At 36.2% G+C, this 23,076-nt stretch overlaps 1 protein-coding gene across 7 annotated transcripts in view; it reads left to right on the top strand.

Moving 5' to 3' along the window:
* Window positions 1-23,076, top strand: part of LOC106140822 (sodium channel protein 60E) — a 157,523-nt gene that overhangs the window by 124,401 nt on the left and 10,046 nt on the right. For 5 of the 7 annotated variants that reach the window (XM_060949814.1, XM_060949815.1, XM_060949813.1 and 2 more), the window contains exons 7-19: window positions 4,005-4,139; window positions 4,699-4,916; window positions 17,101-17,213; window positions 18,004-18,224; window positions 18,439-18,595; window positions 19,561-19,695; window positions 20,240-20,454; window positions 20,535-20,705; window positions 20,795-20,988; window positions 21,463-21,694; window positions 21,832-22,103; window positions 22,287-22,525; window positions 22,781-23,075. In XM_060949814.1, the coding sequence (XP_060805797.1) occupies window positions 4,005-4,139; window positions 4,699-4,916; window positions 17,101-17,213; window positions 18,004-18,224; window positions 18,439-18,595; window positions 19,561-19,695; window positions 20,240-20,454; window positions 20,535-20,705; window positions 20,795-20,988; window positions 21,463-21,694; window positions 21,832-22,103; window positions 22,287-22,525; window positions 22,781-23,075 (2,597 nt within the window). The remainder of the gene's footprint in view (window positions 1-4,004; window positions 4,140-4,698; window positions 4,917-17,100; window positions 17,214-18,003; window positions 18,225-18,438; window positions 18,596-19,560; window positions 19,696-20,239; window positions 20,455-20,534; window positions 20,706-20,794; window positions 20,989-21,462; window positions 21,695-21,831; window positions 22,104-22,286; window positions 22,526-22,780; window position 23,076) is intronic. The other 2 variants (XM_060949818.1, XM_060949817.1) reach the window with 2 other exon arrangements.

Here is a 23,076-nt window from a genome sequence, read left to right as displayed (position 1 = left end):
GTTCGATCCGGTTCGGGTTCAAGAATAACTTGACCAGCCCCTGTGGCATAGAAAATAGAGAAAAAAGTGTCTCAGTGTTTTTCTGTACTAATTCCTTCCATTTCCATTTTTACCACGAATAAGTAAGTATCACGATTATATATTTCTTAAAACAATATGGTTAAGTATAGTTGATCAAAGAAGGTTTATTAAAAAACAATCGTTAACTATACGATGCAATACCGTCAAAAATGCAGGTCAAACATTACATTGAGAGGCGATCTTTCTAAAATTGCAGAGTAGTTGTCCTAACAAATATTAATAATATATAACGCCCTCATACCACAGATTACAATAAAACTATGTTCAATGTTCATACTAAGTCTCCCGTCAGATCACCCTACCACAACAACCACTTGTAACCGTAGACGTTAGTGCCGACCCAGAATTAATTAAATTATAAAGCTGAGGTCTCATTATGTAGGTACATTGTGAGTTCATTAGTTATGAAACAAGTTTTACTTTTAAAAATTATATAATACTGGCAGCGTATGTATTATATTTTCAATTTTAAATTTGGATTTTTTGTTTATTCTTTTATTTGCTTTTTAAAGTCTTTACCAGAACGTCTCCCTCACTGAGGGAGCACACCTCTTCCTCGGAGGGGCAGAGACTTCCTCTTTACACTTGCCACGATCCCTGCCTACTTCTTTATCTTCATCCGCTTGCGTTAAAAGAAAAATCCTGTTGAGTTCATTTCCCCCCTGAAATTACGGAAAATCATTTCTTAGTGCACCTCTAGATTACATAAGGAACCAACACGCTACATTCCACATCTCTAGTCATTAGGTGAGACTGTTATATATACATATAAATTTAGTATGTACAAACTTTTAGATAGTTGCAAGCAAATTGGCTGGATTATCCTTAAACAAGATTGGCCAATGACACGACGACTCATACAATTTCTACCCACGTTACTACTCAATCTGATTACAACTTTTCCAACTTACATCGTTATCCTCTAAAACCTAAATACACTTAACACAATTTACTACCGAGACTATTTTGAATCAGAATCTGATTAATCTAAAGAGGTATTGATTTCTGTAGCCGTTAAGTGGGTAATTCAATCGGGCTTAATGGCAGACTTTGAATGGATAGCCGATCGATCCCGACCCATAATTGACGCTAAATTTGGTTTCCAAAACAAACAAACGATGATAATAATCGATCACTTTATGTGAAATAAAATGACCTTTGAAAATATAGAGTGATGTATGATTAGAAAATTATTGTCAAACTACGGACTTAGTGTTCCAAGAATCAGAAAGGGATCTTTTGGACACATCTCCACTCGCTGAACGTGTTTCAAGTTCAGTTTTAGCGAGGTCACGTTATAACAATAACAGCTGTGACCTTACTGTAACCAGATTTATTGACCTATTGTTTCCAACGCAGTATTACCCGTTTTTAAGCTTTTTGATACGCTTTACGAAGTACAGTTTCAAATTCCACCAATGATACTTTCTCTGAATTCTGTACATAAGTTTCAGTGCTAACTAATTTTAAGGTGAAGGATAAAGATTTTGAGGAAACCTACAAATTCAGACAACTAAATGTTGAGGTTACCCTGCAAAGGTTTAAACCTGAGTCACTCAATCCTGATGAGGATGTAACGAGACCAGAAGAAAGCATTGTATTATTTCAATACAAATTACAAATACAGGTTTCAAATCTCAATGACTGAAATTCATCTTTCCTGCCTCCTTGTTTGTTTTGAAACTGGCAAATCGGCACCCTTTCAACGGGTATTTGCAATTAAGCCGGAGTGAATTGACCATTAACTCTTATCCAAACCAATGCCTCTTTAAACTAATCAGATTTTGTAAACAGAAGTTGTAGGAAGTGAATGAATTTTTCAGCGTAACTGGTCTTTCTTGGGTTTTTGGGTAATTTCAAATTAAGCTAATTTTTCCTCTTTGTATAAGCGTCACTTGCATGCTTTTTTAATATCAGTTTTTGATTAGATATCTGTCTGAAAATAAAGCAAAACCTCAACTATTATACATAGGTACCTATTCTCTTTATTCATTTCTTATTTCTGCGCGTGCCACAGTACTTCATATTTCGGGTGAAAATGAAAATAAGTCGGGGTATTTTCATTTTTACTAGCTTTCGCTCGCATTCCTGCGCACGTGAATAGTACCTTTTATCTTTCTACTCAACACTACCTATACGTGTGCAAAATTTACGGACTCCGTTCACTGATTCAATTGTTATAATAACAAACTTACTTTAATATTTATATCATTTGCACTGATTCTCTGCATAAAACTGACAAATACACCCTAAACTTGCATTCCAAAATGGTGGTCACAGATCGGACAGGGAGTTTGTTATATATGATACCTGTTTGAAACCCCGGTACTATCACGGTCCATAAACCCATACCGTGTAGTCATAACAATATGAACTACAGAGTTACTATTCAAAGTATCAAGTTTGAATGGTCTGTTTGTACAGTAAGTCGAGCATATGACCTGCTCCAAGCGCATACTACTCTAACTTTACCGTTGAAAGTTAAATGAGGACAGACTTTCAGATACCTATACATATAATGATATTCTTTACTATCTGTTGCCCGCGACTTCGTTCGCCGAAAAAGTTCACTGTAAATCTCAATACGTAAAAGCTTAATACAGGGGGTATTCCCCCTTAGAGTGGTGGGCGGAGAAACTTGTGTATACCAGTTTTGAAGTTGGACCAATCGTAACATATCTTAGTAAACCGCATTAAAATCGTATTATGTATATAATGAATTTATTCATCTACTCCATGATCGTGATCTTCTCATTACATACCTGTTCATACTAAGCTATCTCATATCTATATTATTGAAACTATTAACTTGTACACCTATTGCAAACAGAATACATTTAATTGCGTCATGGCCCATATAATTATCTGGTACTGTTAGGTATTAATGTTAGTGTAATTACAACGCTAAGACAATAGTTCCAGCCACGATTATACATGACATAGACAACTATCATGTAGTTAACTTGAACGGCGGTCCTCAATCACGCTTATACGGGTGGATTGATACGTATTTTGTAGACATAGTTGATCGGGCAATAATGTAATGGCATAATTTTATCTTCCACAGTCGTTTTCAAACGAGTATCTGATATAACACTTGATGAGACAATATTTCAACTCGTTCATTTTAATATTTATTTAACAAACATATAAATAGGTGCGGTATTTTAGAGTGAGACCACTCCATGTCTCTCCCATGGATGTCGTTAAAAGTGACTAAGGGAAAGGCTAATAAAATTGCGGTTCTTCTCGTATGGGATGTCAACCTGTCACTATTTGAATCTCAATTCCAGCATTAAGTCATACAGCTGAAAGTGGTCTTTCAGTCTTTTCAAGACTGTTGGCTCTGCCTACCCCGCAAGCGATGCAGATATGATTAATTGTGTGTATGTATGTAACATGTAATTCGCGGACTAAATTTCACCAGTGAACGGGTGATGTTTACTCGTTTCTCTCCAGTTTTAAAGCTCGAAACAGTTTGGCAATATGTAAAATGCATGTATGCGTTTAATGTCTATATTATTTAAATAGCATAATGCGGGAGCAAAAGTTTAAAATCAGTTAATATGTAAATATCAACGACTGAAAATTACCTATACTTAAAATAGTGAAAACCTATCTCATGAGTTTGGAGCAACCATTATGGGTAAACTAACTTAAGGCTTTATTTCAGCGTGCGTTACCACTTTGGACTGCGAGCATTCGAATTTCATAAAAGAAAGAAGATAGCGATAGCGACTAAAAGATAGGCTTACAAATATGAGATTCTTTTTTAGGCGATGGGCTAGCAACCTGTCACTATTTGAATCTCAATTCTATCATTAAGCCAAATAGCTGAACGTGGCCGATCAGTCTTTTCAAGACTGTTGGCTCTGTCTACCCCACAAGGAATATAGACGTGACCTTATTTCTTCCTCTCCCAGGTGCTGTCATCATGCGGTCCCATGTCAGTATCCTTCTTCACCGTGGTCGTATTTTTCGGCTCGTTCTACCTCATCAACCTGATGCTGGCTGTAGTGGCGCTGAGCTATGAAGAGGAGTCGCAGATCACACAGGAGGTAGGTTTAAAGGTTAAGAATGGCAAACATGAACTGTCTCCTGCAGAGAAACATAATAGGAAAATCAAAGGAGATTACTGGTTTTGGCTACCCCGTAAGGGATATAGATGTGACTATATGTACGTACTACCCATAGCTCTACCAACCTTCTGATTATCCTTGAATCATGCGAAGAGTGCACTTCTCGCGCGTTTGCTTTCTATAACAGCGCACGCTTTCTTTACTCCCTACAAAATGTCCCTTTATTTCTGTATTACTAACCACCTATTCTAGGGCTGACTGCTGATTTTCCATAAACAGCAAAAGAGCCAAGTTTCTCTGCATATGAGTGTTCTTTCCCTATCAGTTAAATACTTCTCTTACATACAGTTCCAACAATGATATTATAAAGGACGTTATCAGTCAATAGGTAGAAGACTTATTTTCTTCAAAACTCATCGACCAATTTCATCATTCTACATTCGCAATTTAAACTACATTCTACATTCGCAAACCTAACTTCTCTTTTCTTCTTTCTTCCGTTTAACAAGCAAATAACGCACTTCTTTTACGTAACCAGGAAAGGAAGAAGGACCTGAACGAGCACAGAGACGATTCCACCTTCAGTTTCGACCCCACGTCCTTAGCGGTGCGAACCTTAGCCAAGGACTCCAAGAAGCGGATTGACGCCAGAAAAGGCTTGCTCTTGGCGTCATACTCCAGAAAAAGGACAAGACGACGCAAGAGAGGAAAGAGTGCTATTCACCACGCGGCGGCGGTGGCGGCCGTGGCTGAGAGGTACGCATTTTAACCCAGGATATCAAATAATCCTTTTAAGATACGTTTATACCTACGTCTTATTTTGTATAAAAGCTTAGTATTTTAATAAAAAAGCTTATTTTTTTATTAACTTGAAGCCCAGACATTTATATGGAACTTGAAAACAATACTTACGTCTAAAAATAGTTTGCGGGCTTTGTGAAATGCAAAATGAAATTTACCTGAGAATCATTCAAGACTCAATTCATGAAAGATTATTTTGTAGTTCATGGTCATCATTAAGTATCATCATGGAGATAAATACAAGACCTCCCCTGGATTATTGAATGATGAACTCAGTCACAAATGTTCAGAATTACAATGAGTGACAAAAGAACCTAACCTGAGTTAATCCGAGACCATTCAAGAAACCAATATTAAACCAAAGTTAAAAGCAACTGGTTTTACAAAGTTAGATCAAATTTGTATAAAGGCAAGATTATCCCGTGGTATTCAAACCCACAACCTCAAAGTCACAAAGCAAACACTAAACACAAACGGCACTAAAACCACTAGTGGCCGCATGGAGGTAGCTTAAAGCAGGTTAGCTCTGAAATATTCTCTATGCATTTTATGTAACTTTTTACAGTGCGTGAAGTAGTGTTTAATGGAAAATTACGGTTTTATGGGCATGCCAAATTCCAAAAAGATTGATTAATGTAAAAAATAAACAATTATAGCAACTTATTTCGCGTTTTTTAAATAACAATTGGTATTCTAGATTTTGCATCAACTTTTGTTTTTGCATCAGTATGATAACTGCAATTAACTACTATGTATATTAATTTGTTGGTGACCATTCACGAAAACATAAAAAAGTTAATTTATAACAAAAGCCGGTTACCAAATAAAGATGCCAAATATTTTATTCATCCTTTACATTTTTTAACAGTCTCTATACGAATTATAAAGGAAAAAATTCTACTGCCTTTATTACTTATCTGTCTTGGCATCATAAGAAACCTAGTAACAAGTCGCTTTTAAATCCAACGAGATAAAAATGCGTAATAAGCGCAATAAACATAATCCCGCCTTTTGCTGTCGCCAAGTCGAGTTAAAAAGTAAACTGCTCAAAGAAGGCAGATTATGAACTCCTAACCTAATTTTACACGCGGGTATATTTTAATATTATGTCTTCCTAATGTAATGCTCCTCGTAGAATAATATTTTATGGTTCTGTAGTTAACATAGACCCCCCACCCTCATCCTGTTCGTCGACTCTCTGTTATTAAGACGTTCTATTCTACCATACGGTTAAAATACTAAATTGGACTCCATTCTTTGTATCAAATAATTACTAAATACCTATTACGCCCAGTTTTATCAGCATTAATTAATTTTAATAGTCAATTTAGTACTGGTTAACCGCTTAAAAAGGGTTAGCCTAAAACAACGGTGAATTCATACCCATCGCTTCAATGATTATATTTTAGGGGCTATGTAAGGCACAAGAGACGAATTATCAAAACGGGGTTGTCATCGGGTTAAACGGGTTAGACCACAAAACAAAGAATGCCTGTTCTTGCTCTGTGGTTCATTGATGTGCGGCTCGTGAAAGATAATAAACGATTTATGCATGAAAACGACCTGAAGGATTAGGGTGGATACACATTTGATTTATTCTGATACTCGTACGAGTATTATAGGATTTAGTCACTTTTTACCCTTTCATGCTTTCTTTCGACACGACCAATCCATCAGCTTTATGTAAGCATTACAAATTGCTTAAACGTCTATTAAAAACCAATAAATAAATCTTCAGAAAACCTTATCATTAGTCCATATATCTTCTACGGCTAGTCCAGCGCTACTATAAATTGCTGTCATTGGATACAAAGCTAACGAGATTTCTTCTCTTCGTCGGATTAGGATCAAGTTAACTCGCGGAGTGGGCACCCGGCGAAATGCTCTATTCTCTGAGCTTAAATAAATAAAGGGATCGAGATGAGATTGCATAGAATGCATTAAGAATACTATTGCAATAGTATTTCTCTTGTAAATTAAATTGTTTGAAGTCGTAGGTAGGTAGATAGTTAATTTCTTTAAATACGTAAAAAAGTGTAACGGCAATCGCGATTTTACATAATCGTGTGAGCAAGATATTGAAAATTATGACAGACTGAACGCAATTCAACAATGAAAATTTCATCAATATTGAATAAGCATTTTTAGAGAAAATCGCTTACATTAATGCGAACATTCTTGTACCGCGCTTGTCATAGTTATAATAACATTTATGTACAATGACCTTGATTTGTTCAGCTTATCCATTATGTCATATAAAAGAAGTTTAAAAACACAAAATTGCTGAGTTAATTTTTCACGAAATTATCTCTTTTTTAGATCTCGAAAGATCCTCCTTTTACAACAGTAGGCTAAAAAGTTGTTCAATTTTTGTTTCATTATAGTAGTTTATAGTAGTGACAGATGACTTGCTACAAACATGCTACGACAAGTGATTAAGCTAGGTCAATTTGATACTACGTTACGTAACTCGTAGCGTGTGCGCTGCGTAGCAACAGCTACGACTCGTAGCAATTCTACGATTCACACACAAAAATGATGACCAAACAAATGGAAAGGTCATTTCTGTTATCTCGCTAAAATAACTTGGTGTGAAAACACATTTTTTGTATGTATGTATTTTGTAACACGATAACTTTCGCACCGCTCTCTGATTTGATGAAATTTAAATTATATGTATGTAGGACCTGTCAATAGAATTTGATAGTTGACCTGAAAATTGAGATATTCACAATTTCGTGAAAAATAAGTGTTGTTTCGGTCTACCACGCAAGGGATATAGACGTGACTGTATGTATGTATCCTTATTTCTCAGTCTCATTTTAAAATAAGAACTTATAAAGCAAGAGTCGAAAGTAAACCAATTTTATTGGACTTACAAATATAGAGGGAAGTTCTCGAGAACGAATGAATTGAATGAAACCTGTTAGAGTTTGCGGCAAGCGGCTTCTTATTGAATTCCCTTTGAAGCTGCGATTTAGACCGGGATATGGGGACGCTTTTACCAGATTTAGATATTTGTAAAACCCATATGTGATTTTTGTAAAAATTCTCAAAAATCTAGCTCTGTGTCCTGAATAAATTGATGTTTTTCTTTTTTTAGCCGATACACTAGCAATCTGATTAAACTATTCGGCTATATGTACGATTAAGGTTCATTTTGTTTGTTTGGGGTAGATAGAGCCATCAGTCTTGAAAAGACTGATAAGCCATGTTCAGCTGTTTGGCTTAATGATAGAACCGAGATTCAAATAGTGACAGCTTACTAGCCCATCGACTTAAAAAAAGAATCCCAAGTTTATAAGCCTATCCCTTAGTCGCCTTACGACATTCGTATGAAAGAGATGGAGAGGTCCTATTATTTTTTTATTAGTGCCGGGAACCACACGGCACATAAGCTATAGTTTTCTCCTTAAATGGCACAAGAAGCAAAGCCCTTAGCAAAGTTAAATATATGTAGGCAACCTTCATGGTATACGCCATAGCAACGTTTGCCATGATGTTGTTTGTTAGAGATATGTCAAAAATAATTTTTATTGTTAGATGTTCTTAAGACATACGTTGAATACTATAGACATTTAAACTGATTATTTTCTCCTCTTTTCTCCTTCTTTCTTCTGTAGGAATAAATAACTTTAATAACTATAGGTACTTCCTACATATACAATATCACATGAGGTTTCAACAATCTCATTCACGTCTGTTACCAGTGCACAACAATTAACTTTCAGCGTGAAAACTTCTTGTTTCACACATTCCACCCTCAGTTCCCTTTCGCCCCGGACCCACGGAATGTGGCGGTGGACGGCCTCTAAATCCCTGGGGAGCATGGAATAGTTTTGAAACAATTGTAGTATCACAACTACAGGAGACGAAGGGTTAAGTTGTTGGATGCTTATACATTTTGTTATACATGAATATATGACACACAAACATGCATAATGTTCGACGTCTTGATTTCTTTACATACATATCATTACGCCTCTTTACCGGAGAGACTAGCAGACGCTACATCACTCCACTTGCCACAATCCACACGTACATCTTTCACTTCATCCACATTCATAATTCTCTTCATGCAAGCTCTTCGGTTAAGGATATTCTTGACCTAACGTTCTTGTAAGCGTTCGTCTTGACCTCCCCCTATCAAATTACCTTAACACAGACGCTTCATATGACTTAGTAATGGAATTGAGATTCAAATATAAAGATCAGGTACGTGGCCTTTCAGTCTTTTCAAGACTAGCTCTGTCTCCCCGCAAGGGATATATACGTGATTTTATATATGTATGCAGGCTCAATAGGTGCCCGAAACATTGGTGTGAATGTGTGAATTAAATAAGGTCGACTTTTAGAAATAGTAACGTTATCAGTACGCCTGTATAGAATGTATATGATACAAAAGCCAAGTATGTTTATATGTAGATAGAAAGTCTGCTGTGTTTCGGTCTATATGTCATTTAATAAAAAAAGCAGATAGACATGTTTCCATCTCTGTGTCACGGCACAGATAAAACAGAGCAGATAATGCTTGTCGCTTAACACGTCGGCTGCAGTCGACCTACTTTCCAATGCATCTCACAATCTTCATAAAAGCAGGGATCGGTTCGCGTTGCACTGTTAAATTTATATCTGCGACTTCTGCGTGTATCGCGTTAACTGTGACTCGAATAATCGTTTAACACTGACTAATAAATAGTGTAATAGTTTACATTAAGACCACAGTTCTGGATGTATTTTTGTATTTTCAGTCAGTTCTGTTATTGTTGTATACTGATTTTTCCTTGGAGTTGAGGTTTTGTGGGAATTTATAATAACGCTACATTACGAGTGTTTACCTTAATAGTTAAAATGACATATTTCAGCATTCCAATTTGTTTTGGCGGCTCATTCGTAATGCAAGGAACCAGTAGCAAGAAATAATTTAGATTCGACCGACACCAAAAGGAACATCTTACGTCAAGGTAGCATCTATGTTCCAATACATAGAAATAGAATTTTACGCCACTGTGACTTGTAGCGAAGAACCACAAAACCTTTACATTTAGTACCGCTTCCATGTTACTTTTATGGAAAGTCTGAAAATAATTACAATTTGTAAAACCAAGTAGGTAAGCAAAGGAGTGTCGGAATAAATTTTTATACTAAAACACTTAATTTTCAACATTGAATTTAAGGCCTTAATCAAATTAAACGTCACTGTCGAAGTGTGCCATTTAGACAATAAAATATTTTAATCAAGATTCAAATTACTATCGACGTCGTCCTTTTCCAAGCAATAATGGAAAATCTTATTAACTGAGGACGCCCAAAGAAATCTCCAATTTAGCTGAAACAAAATATAATAAATAAACCGACCAAGTGGGATTCGGACTCGCGCACAAATGGTTCCATACCATCATCACGTTTGTTACTAGAACATTTATTTTTTTATTGACATTAACAGTTTATTAAAATCGACCAAAAATTACGTTTGTTGTTAGGGATTTAATAATTACTTTATTTTTATTTGATTATATAACATACAAGTAAATATACTGTGAAAATTAGCACCATCTACCTCTGTAACCGTTATTAATATTGAGCACAAAAATACGAAAAAAAAAACACATTTATTGTACGGGGCCTTTTCTTGTGTAAAGCGAAAAATCCCGGCCGGAAACTCCAGCAAATCTTGACCCTTGACCACCCCATAAGGAAAGGACCTAGCTCTAGACCCAGCGATTAGAACTGTGCATTGATATATCAGGTATTCAGTCAGCATCTTCTTCAGGATATACAAGGAGAGTGTGGAGGGAAAGGTCGGAGTGGGAAGACCTAGACGAACGTATCTTGATCAAATTAAGGACGTCCTGGTAAAGGGTCAGGTCAAAAGTACCCGAAACCGCCGAGCTTGTATGAAGAGAGTTATGAATGTGGACGAAGCGAAAGAAGTATGCAGAGATCGTGGCAAGTGGAAAGAGGTAGTCTCTGCCTACCCCTCCGGGAAAGAGGCGTGATTTTATGTATGTATGTATGTATGTATCTTCTTCAGGGCGATGATGGGGCTGTCAATATCTGAGTGTAAATTCCATCACTATCCCATCTAATGCATCCACCATATATGGAATCCAGAACATTGCCATGCAGTTTTCGAGACTCACTTGTCTTCCCCGTAACGGATAGCGACATATATGTGTGTCTTGTAATAAGAAAGCAGTAGTTAACCTTCCCTGTCATATTGCACTCTCAACCTGACCTAATTCCGCGACCATGTTAGCGCGCATCAATTTGCATAATAATAGTGTTTGAGGGGTTTAGCATACCGCTTGCTTGTAACGCAAAATATGAATTAAATACACATACATACACTCTTCATCTGAAGATAGTTTGTACACGTGCCTACCTATTATGTCTTTGTCCTTTACGAGGTAAACTGAGCCAAAATTCAAGAAAAGTCACGTTCAGCTCATGATTTAGACATTCAGCGAAATAATGACAGTTGTAGCCCTGAAAGAATCTAATGAAAATATCTTGTTATTTAAAATTCATGACTGTGTATTAAAAATAAAAATTAAGACACTTATCTTTTATGTAGCTATAATATTTTTGAATGCTCAATAAATACGATACACGTGTATAACGTGGTCGTGTTTACAAACGCCTTTGTAAATTATTACTTGGTAAACAAAGTGAAACAACGCCATTTATTCGCTGTTGAAATTTTTTCCGTTGGTTGAGCATTGTGAATACGTTTATAATATGTATAATCAATCAATACTTACATATATAAAAAGGAAATTTGACTGGCACATAGAAATTTGAATATTAGGACTTATTTTTCTGATTTCAATGGACACATATTATACACGCATGCTTATTAAGAAGATATACCTACTCCTTAGAAGGGATATAGACGTGACCTTATGTATGTACTCCTTAGACAAATCAGAAAACTGGAAGGCATCGTTAAGTTGGATGGTTTAGAGAAATGTTGAATCACCACAGAAATCATAATAATATTCATATTATGTAAGAATTATTGAATGTACAATCGAAACCAAGTCGAGTTAGTTATTCGGGCCAATACAGGTTGCCCTGCAAAGGTTGCGGAGGTCAGATGGGAGTCGCTTCGTGTTAAAACCTGACTCACCCAATCAAGGATCCATGGTCGAAGGCATACCCCGGGCTCCTCTTGACCCATTTCACTGGGGAACTAAGCTAAGATTATCGTTTGTGCGCAATTAAAGAACCTGCTTTCTCGCCTTTTACGATATTCAGGAAGAGAAAGAAAGTTCGTAAGTATTAGGGTAAGTCCGGGGTAGATGGCCATAGGGGAGAGATGGCCTATGGAAATATTTCAGGGACTCGTTGACTAGATGTCACTGTTAATCGTATAGTTCGCTGCGCGTCGTCCGTGAGAGCAACGGTATGGCAAAAGATTTGGCGAAAAAAAAAGAAAAAGTAAGTAAATCCTTTGTTTTTTCTTTCGACTACTGTGAATATTATTTTGATGTCAATTGTTTTATACAACTGTGGTGTCAGTTTCTGAAAATAATGGTGATATTTGTATTTGTTGCAAAGTATACAAACAATGCGAAGTTATTACCTCAAAATTATTTGTTTCGTGTCATGAATTGTTTTAGTTTTAGTTGTGGCCATCTTGCACGGAAAAGAAGGAGAGATGGCCAATTGTAATCGGTGTATGATAGCCATATGGCCATCATATACCGACTGTAATTAGCACTATTGCCATGGTACAGAAATGATGTTTATCAACTGGAGTGTATCCTCTCAACCCAGAAGCGGTGCCAGATTACGCATTTATTCAAGAATCTAGTGTCTCAACGAATACTTCTGCTACACAAGAGCAATCCCAATGTGCATCTGCTGTGGACAATGAAAAGGAACCTGCACCAGGGTGTTCTCATGAATCAAGAAGTGAAACATACCATGGCCCTGTAATCAGTTCTAAAAGATCAAAAATCTTCGTAAGAACTGCCAAGACGTCTAATCTTTCACATCCGAGCACTCACACACACAACACATCCAGATTACACCCCATCTCGAATTTTACAGGATATATCACCTATTCCACAAAAATTGATTGAAATGCGTAAACGAGCAAAGCAAGTTGGAACACTATTGACATCAGAAGAACACATCAAAACTAGAAAAAATGCTGCAGAAAAAAGTCAAAAAAAGGAAAACGTAAGAAAATGTGTCAAAATAAAGAAGGAAAAGGAAGAGACAAGAAAAGGTAGGTACTGTTCAATGTGTAAAAAGAAAAGCCATTCGAATATTATCTGATAATAGTGACGATATTCAATTAAAAATATTGTCAGATAAGAATAAAAACAGAAAGTTAGACAAAAAGACAACTGTCGTGGATGTGGTGAGAACTACTACGAAACACTTCTCATCGAAGACTGGCTTCAATGTACAGTGTACCAGTTTTGGGTTCACGAACACTGTACTGCATTTGAAACCGCCACAACTGAAGTGCTCCAGATGTGGCGAAGAGAAAAGAAGACTTAAAAGTAAAAATGAGACCAAAAAGTAATTATAAGCCTAGAATTGAGTTATGGCCATCTTACCTCTAATGCCTTGGCCATCACACCCGGACACCTCGGGAGAGATGGCCACTTGTGATTTTAAAAAAAACTTTAATTAGTAAGGTGTTCTCATTAGAAGTTGTTACTTTTATGTTTGTAAAATCAAAGTTGATTCTTTAAAGTTTAATAAAAAATAAATATAATTATAAAAATATAAGTATTTGATTTCTAGTAGAGCTAAGAAAAAACTATGGCCAACTACCCCGGACTTACCCTACTCGTAATACTAAAAACCACACGGCCTGAAATGTATTTCACCACATGAACTTATTGCAGGCAGACAGCAGACATAGACGGTTCTCTATTGGATTGCATATAAATATTTGTCCTAATATAGTTACGCATCGTAGTTTTACGCAGAAACATCAATACGCATTGTAATCATTAGGCATAATTTTTAAAGCATAAATACAAAAAGCACAAATACAAAAACCATATCCATTGAAACTTCTAATATCAAGTAACATAAATAGTTAAAAGCATAATAATAAATAAGCATCATTCCAAAATCCATAAAAGTATTATCCTTGTTATAAATAATGCGCAATGCATAAAATGACACATTGAAAAGTTGCTATTAAACAGGTGCTAGGCGTTATTATATGTGGGTAAAATGCAATTATTTTTTATTAATAATGAATGAAACAGTGTTGTCAATTGTAGTATAGACAAGTGTTATTAATTGTTGTGTATGACTAAAAAAATTGTTTAAAAATGGAAAATCAAGTGCGTATATTGAGGACAAACAAAGGAGGTTTCAAATTAAACCACAATGGTTTCATATACGAAAAAAACCGGGAGGAAAACAATAAATTCTACTGGGTGTGTGAACTACGCCGCAACGATAATTACAAGTGCAACGTTCGACTCCTAACCAAATTAAATGATGCACAAAATCATGAAATCATATCCAGATAAAAACCCACAATCACGAGCCTGATGCACTAAGAGAAAAGGTTAGTGGTCTATTAATTACGATCTATTACGGTATATACTCGTACTAACCCTAATCCTATGTACCTAATTAAGTAATGTTATTGTTCATGTTGTAGGTTCAATGCGCCCGTAACAAAATTAAAGAAAACGCATTATTAAATCCTGATAAGAAGCCAATACATATTATATCCGAATGCGAATCTATGACCACTCCATTAGTGTTGGCTAATCTACCAAATAAAGTTAATTTAAAACAAACAATATACAGACAGAGAAAACGAACAGTTTCGATAACCGAACCAACAGATATACACTTTGAATTAAATAAAGAATACTGTATTCCAGAAACCGCAGAAGATCATAATATCCCTAACAATATAATAATAATAGATAAAAAGTATGATAATGATAGAAGAATAATAATATTCACATCAAAGAAACTAATTACGTTGTTATGCAAGTCTAAGTACATAATTATGGATGGAACATTTAAGGTAGTACCGAAGATATTCCAACAACTATATACCATACACGGGTGTATATTTTCAGAAACATTTCCTTGTGTATTCGCATTATGTACCAACAAGGACAAAAATACATATAGCATATTATTTACATTACTTGTAGAATACTGCGAGAAAAACAATTTACTACTATCACCAAAATACATTATGATGGACTTCGAAAAAACTGCACATACGTGTGCCAGACAAGTTTTCGAAAATACTACGATAAAAGGATGTAACTTTCATCTTGGTCAAATAATTTATCGCAAAATACAAAAGAATGGTCTTCAAAAACTATATGGAAACAATGAATCATTTGCATTGGAAATTAAATGTTTGTATGCTTTGGCATTTTTGGAAGAGTCAGATATACCAATATACTTTGACGAATGGAAAATAACAAAAACATCACCAACAGGTAAATGATTGTATGCCTACATAGTTTAGTTTTGTCCGAGTTGGGAACGCCTTATTAAAGTCGGTTCTGGCACTCGCCGGCCGCTACCGCGGCACGCTCGCTTCGCTCGCTCGGCTCGTGCGGGGGGTTCATGTCCACCTAGCCACGCTCGTCGCTTCGCTCCTCGCTAACCTAAACGTTAAAAAGTTGTGCTGTAGGTAGGTATTTGACGTACGTATATGGTGTAATTTGATACGTATTTTTTCTTCCAGAACCAATAGCGACGTGGTTTGAACAATATTATGTGTGGGGTACTTCAACTTCTCCGCCACAATTTCCACCGGCAATATGGAGTACACACCAACTAACCCAAGAAGATATACCCAGGACACAAAATCACGCCGAAGCATGGCATAACCGATTCGCACATTTCGTGGGGAAACACCATCCCCAGTTTTATTATTTAGCAAGAAAGATTACCCAAGAGATAACACACCAAATCACAGAAATTGAAAAGAGGCAACTCGGAATAGCACCACCTAAAAAAAAGAAGAAATACAGCGATAAACTGAAGCGTATTGACATAATTATTAGTCAGAAAAATGATTATACAAGTAAAATTGATTTCCTAAAAGCCATAGCCAGTAATCTAAACCTCAAATGAATGGATACATTAATAAATATATATTGCATGATATATATTTAAATTTAATAATATGTAAAATATTAAATGATTGAAATAATAATATATCATGATAACTTTGAAACTGTGTTTTATTCAAATGACAATTATGACAATTAAATTATGACAAATAATGAATAGTCCTAAGAATAATATGAATAATGTGCATTAGTCTAAAACAAATTATTCCAACACAGAATATTCCAATAGAGTATTGTGCCTAAAAAGTAGTAGGCGAAAATATTACTATGCGATAGAAGTACTATGCCAAAACATATTATGCGAAAACAATTATGCGAATCCATAATAGTCTAAAAAAAAATAGGCGAATGAAGAGGATCCCCAGACATAGACAGGGTCGAAATAGTATCTCCTTTCAAAATCCTAAAACTAACATTAACCAGAGAAAGAACATATGAATTGTAAGAAATATTATATTATATTGTAATGTAATGTAATGTTAAATCGTCTGATCACAGAACAACAATACCTCTTTTATCAGCGCCCGTCATCTAGTGAATTCTATTCAATAGATAGAATCTTTTCTTCACGTCTTGGAAATCTTTTACAGAAATGTATATTGTATTTGTGTTAAAGGTAGCGTGGAGAAAAGTGGAATGAATGAAAGATACTCGCCGTAAATTTGAGTTGCAAATGAATGGCATTTGAAATATAGAAAAATAAATATAATTTTCAACGCTGTTTATTCACGAATGTAGTTTTAGTGTCATTGAATTTTACAATCTGGGCAGGAAGAGAAGCAGCTGCCACTATTTTTTTCGAAATGAAAAACAAAAGCGAAATACTTTAAACTAAGGGTACTTAAAACTTTTGAACGATCAATCAATATATTTCAGGTTACAATCATGTAAAAAATTCGGTGCGTGACAAATAAAATGGAAATCGTTTGCCAGTAATGTTCTTACAAATAGCCTTAAGGTACAACAGGGTACTAAAATATAATATTGATATATTATGTTTTAATGAAAAACCTTCAGAATGTTATGCTCTCATCATATTTCAGGTCGAGATCGCGTTCCCGGTCGCGGTCGGTGACACCGAGTGCGTCGCCCCCCCTCCCGCTGCCACCGCAGCCCCCTCCGCCGCCCCACACCCTGCATCCAGACAATGCCTTAGGTAAATGCAACCCTTACTTATTATACGAGTATAATAGCAAGTCTTCCTCGGCTTTCCAAAGAGGTGAGAATTTAACCTGAAGAAAGAAGAACAGCAAGTTTTCTGGCGTAAGACAGGCGAATACATCCTCACCTCTCTTCAAAGAAGCGCAGGGTACACCTTTGAACATGATCCTGGATTGAGTATATGTTTTTACATGAAGCAACTCTCGCCTGATCTCCGCAACCTTTGCAAGAGAACATTACCCACACTGAATCATTGTTACACTCAATATGCAGGTTTGCTCACCGTATGAGGATACTTTATTTTATACGCGTGTAACAATTTATAATGGCAAGAAATGACTGGTGTAATTACGTAGAATTGTACTTCATTTCAATTATTTATACATATACCTTGATATGAATTCCATGCAAAGTAATAGTAACTATAAATAATTCTGTGGTAATAGTAATTCAAGGACCATGGACTAGTTCACAGGAAGGACGCAACTGGGAATAACTCCAGAAAAGCAATCAAGGCAAAACTTAGTAATTTAAAAATATATTAACATCCGAAGCTTTCCTTATTGTTAGACTGTTTCCTTTTATTCTTAGACTTTGTCCATGGAGCGAATAAATAACATTTAAGCAAATAATTGAAGTATTGATTACTTCTCCAAAAGTTATGATCGGTGAAAAGTTCTTATCTGATATCTCGAAAGGTAGAATAAAAAAAAATAAAGTCACAAACTGAATCTAGATAAAACCTCTTGTAAGGAAAAAGAATTCTGATTGAATAAATGTTCTAGGTCGCGGTGCTCTGAGCGCTGCCGGTCGTCAACTGAGCGATCACAGCAACAACCGAGAGTCGTCTCTGGACGATTCCGGAGTGGTGGATGACCACGACGACGGTGAGCACACGTCTGACGACCAAGCTCCGCACCCGCACCATCCCAGAAGACATCACGTGCCGCTGTTGGGACACCAGCAGCCGACGCCAATGCCAACGCCGATGCCTCAGATTCAGCAGGTAATTACAGATCTTTTTTACCAATTTTTGCCCTACAACCACGAGTAATAACTGTGTGTAAACTGTTAAGATCAATAAGTAACGAACGAGTTAAAGAGTAGTGTCAGTTTATCAACCTTGGCCTTTAAGAAAAATAAATACTAGACAAAAAAAATTCTTATAGAACAGACCCAACAGATATTATCAGTTTACATATGTATAAAATTTTCAACAGCTACAAGAAAGTCAAACTCTGACAATAAAGCCAAAAAGTGTAACGAAACAAGAAAAGCAGGAAAAGCCACAAGATAAACCGAAGAAATCTCAGAAGAGCAGCATCCAGGAGAAGTATCCACTGAACCCAGACTACCTCAATCAGATCGTGGTCCTAGGTAAAACTCATTTATAACACTCAATGCACAGCTTACGTCACAAAATCCGTGTAATGCTACCAAACATAATAGTCTTACATAAAAAGAGGAAACAGTTGACAATTTGGTCGCGTCACACGATAAATTTGATTAGCACGGCTTCAACACAGAAAGCACGAACGATAAACACAAAACGAACGAGGCTGCCACTTTTTCAATGAATGAAATGCTTCGCAAATACAGAAAGCTAAAAATAGGAACATTATCATGGTCTAAACATGATCGATTAACATCTAAAGCGTAGATTAGAACTCAATAGTATGAGTATGACATTGGCTACTAATAACTGCATGATTTCTTCGTATTTTAACTGTAAAAACAAGACACTTTTTAGGACGTCTATCTATTCCAATCTTCAGTGCTTGCATTCTTTGCAAATTTTCTACTTTTTCAAAATTCTTTTATAAAATTGAAAATTCTAGAATTATGGCAATACAGAACTTTAGATAGTTTATATTTTTCCTCCAAACATCTAATAATGATTCTGTTTCAATTTGCATTTGCAAACAGATGATATTTTCTTTGGATTTCACAGTATTATGTAAGGTTTATTATTAAATTTTTAACACCAAATTCTGATAGTTTATGTATCGTTAAAACTCATGATTACAATATTTTTCCTAACAAGATGGACGTTATTAAGGAACCTAGAATTGAATTGAAATATTATTTTACGTTAAACTGTCAGAATTGTAGATACTGCAATAACATTTTGCAATTACTATAAATAAACTGCTGTTTCTAGAAACGGTCATTTCTCTCAAATAATTATAACTGTAAGTTTAAAACATTTGAAATTGAAATGGTCGTTGCTGATGGCTGGTTACATTCACTAGTAGCTTCACTTTCCAATGGGTTGACAATCCATTGGGCATTTTGATACAACACTGTTGCAATCTCGCTTCTACCCTCATTAATATCGTCAGGGGCGGACTGGCCATACAAGCGCGCGCCCGACCTCCCGCAAGCGGAGACGACGAAAATTAATGAGCTCAGTTTATTGGCAGCCACGCACAAAACTCATATGGGCAATTTCGAGCAAAATTGCACTTACTTCACAGGTTAGTAACACGAAAGCCAACGCTTCTTCCCCCCAGTCCACCCCTGTTCCCGACAGGAAGACTGCAGGGTGCGATTGGTTGACTTGTTGTCGTATCATCGCCTTACGGAATCGCATTTAAGTCTATCCCTTAACATTCTTTTACACTTTTCATGTTTTACTAAACTTCTATGCGATTTCACTATTGGGATCAAAATTACAATCACAATTCGACTTTACTGTCAAATTGCACTTTGAACACACTAAGGTATTTTAATTGGCATTACTAAATTTAACCGTGCATTTTCCTGCATATTTTCTTAATCCCCTATGTTTTGCTTCAATTGCATGAATTTTAATATAACAATGTAATTAATAATGCAGTTATACAAATTTACAAACTTAAGCTTCGTAAAGAAAATATTTCAGTACGCTTTACTATGCTTTTGCTGTTCTGATCTCTTATTTCGGTTTTTCCTTCTTCTGTTTTCAATATGATGTTGTCTTTTGAGTGTTGATTGTCGACTTGTTTATTTATTTTGATGTGTCCTTAAATTTTATCGCAGATGAACTTGTGGACAGGAACTGCGAATGCTGCGTTACTTGCTGCATTGATTATGAGGGCTGGCTCCAGTTTCAAAACTGCTTGTATGGGATCGTTAAAGACCCACTGTTCGAGTTGTTTATAACAACTTGTATCGTTCTCAATACACTCTTCCTGGCATTAGAGCATCATGGAATGAGCGAGAACGTTAGACAGGCCTTAGATATAGGAAATAAGGTAAGACCATTCTTAACTTATCCACCTGAATTTGCGTGCAGTCCTCTTATGAGTATTTCAATTATTTTTTAATTTTCTAGGTGTTCACGTCAATATTTACTTTAGAATGTATGATGAAGGTGATGGCGATGAGTAAAGACTTTTTCGCCTGTGGTTGGAATATATTCGATTTGATTATAGTATCGGCCAGCCTTTTAGATCTTATATTTGAGCTCGTTGATGGCCTATCCGTATTACGAGGCCTTCGTTTGGTAAGCAATGCTTATTCCATCATATTTCTTGATTAAGAAGTTTTAACTAGCATTTTTGTGGTATATAATTATTATATGTTTCTTTACAGTTGCGAGTGTTAAAATTAGCTCAGTCATGGACTACAATGAAAGTGTTATTGAGTATTATAATATCGACAATCGGTGCTCTTGGTAATTTGACGTTCGTGTTAGTGATAGTTATATACATATTTGCTGTTATCGGCATGCAACTGTTCTCCAAGTCGTATACGCCGGATAAGTTCGAGCCAGACCCAGTGCCAAGGTAACCAGCAAATCACTATTATATTTGTGTCTGTCTTTTTTATTTCAACTATGATTATACTTTACATGGTAAAAATTAAATTATGTCTCTCAAATAACAACGGCAATCCAGACCATTCCACCAGAGAATCATAGTTTTATTGAAAACTTAAAAGTATGCTTACCATTTTTCATTATGATACCAGCTAAACAGTACCATATAGTTTATTTTAATGACAGTAGCAAATCCATTGGCATTGAGTCGTTAATAATTTTCCACACTTTCAATGGTCTCTTTCATGGAAACTGGAACTTTAAGCTCTTCCACTCGTTCATGATATTGTGTGACGAGTCAGAGTAATGCGGGCCAAGCAAGCCGATTATTTATTTTAACGATAAAAGCAATAAATTTCTATCGTTTAATTCATTTAAATTTTCTTATCATTCAATGGTCTCATGTCCTTTGCGAACTACACTAACTTTTCTACCACAAAAGATGGAACTTCAACGACTTCTTCCACTCGTTCATGATGATCTTCCGGATATTGTGTGGCGAGTGGATCGAGCCGCTGTGGGACTGCATGCGGGCCGAGCAAGCCAGCGGCGCGGAGAGCTGCTTCTTCATATTCCTACCCGCGTTGGTGATGGGAAACTTCATGGTGCTCAACCTCTTCCTCGCCTTGCTGCTCAACAGCTTCAATAGTGAGGAACTTAAGAATAAGAAAGAGGTACATACAATTTTCGCTGTCACAGAATGAATACCAAGCGTCAAAGTTTCTAACGACTAACAACATCGCTTTATGGTTGTGATATAAATTTTCAGTAAGAACATCTCGTGTCTAACTGGGAGTTTTCAATATTACAGGAAGTAGGGGAGGATTCAAAATTAGCTAAAAGTTTCGATAGAATACGTTCTATAGTAAGAAAAAAGGGTTTCCTTATATCGAGAAGTAATGAGACTGAAAAAAAATCTAAGTTAGAAGAGCTAGTTAACGAATTTATGGCGCAACAGCGCGCCGTGAAGGAGCAGAAGTTATCTATACCCAGCGAGCAGAGATTCTCAGCGTCGATACAGGAAACCATACTGTTCCCACATGACAATATTTATAGCCATAGTTATCAAGAAGCCTTAAATAGGTAAGGTTTAAATTATAAAGAAAGAATGAATGATTTTTCTTCAAATTGATATTAACAATGGTCAATTTTATTCACAACTAAACTTTAATAAAATAGCTGACACACAGCAAATCAAAACCATTATTTGGCCAAATTAATCACCATAGGTTTATTAATTACTCAGACAGAAATTATATTTTACAGGCCAATATCCGTAGGATCGGATTTCGCATACCCGCAACTTTACCATGGTAACTTTAACCACGGAAGTCAGGAAACTTTGAAAGATGTCCGTGACTTGGCAGCCGAGCACAAAATAACTAGTATAAGAGAAGATTCCAAGGAAAATCTAGAGGACATGTCGCCGTGTGAACAAGTAGTGGCCCAGAAATTGTTGAATCAGATGTCTTCGGGATATCACACGCAGCCATCTGATTCGAGAGGTAAGTTATGCGAAAATAATTTATTCTTAGGGTTTTACTTGTGTCAATAGCAATTTTGTCAGCTTCATTGAACAGCTTGTACGGAGCTTCAAGAAAACTAATAATAACTCTGTATGTTGCAATAATGCGAAGAACATTCACAATTTGGAACTACAATAAATTTCTTTCATTTTTTCTGCATTGTCGTCACTTTATGTACAGACTACACATGCACGACGCACAATATTCCATGACACTTTTAACCCTAAATTACAGATGACAATGAACACTACGAAATGGCGCAGCTGTCCAGCAGAACAACCCCAGAGAGAAGACAGTACGGGAAGGACACACCAAATATCATAAGTAAGGAAGCCGCCAAACGCCCCGATGAAGACCAAATGAGGCATCCGTGGCAAACTTTAGTCTCATATGTAGATGAATTAACCGTAGGTGGGAGAAAAAACTCCAAGGGCCAATACGTTGACGCGATGGGAAACTTCCCGGGATTTGGGAAAGCCAAAGAGCCAAAGGTTCCGCAGGACTGCTACCCCCGCCAGTGTTACGATGCG

This window comes from Amyelois transitella, chromosome 19 (genome assembly GCF_032362555.1).
Source record: "Amyelois transitella isolate CPQ chromosome 19, ilAmyTran1.1, whole genome shotgun sequence".
NCBI lineage: Eukaryota > Metazoa > Arthropoda > Insecta > Lepidoptera > Pyralidae > Amyelois > Amyelois transitella.
The sequence above is the reverse complement of the archived record's forward strand: the minus strand, read 5'-3'. Positions and strand labels throughout refer to the sequence as shown.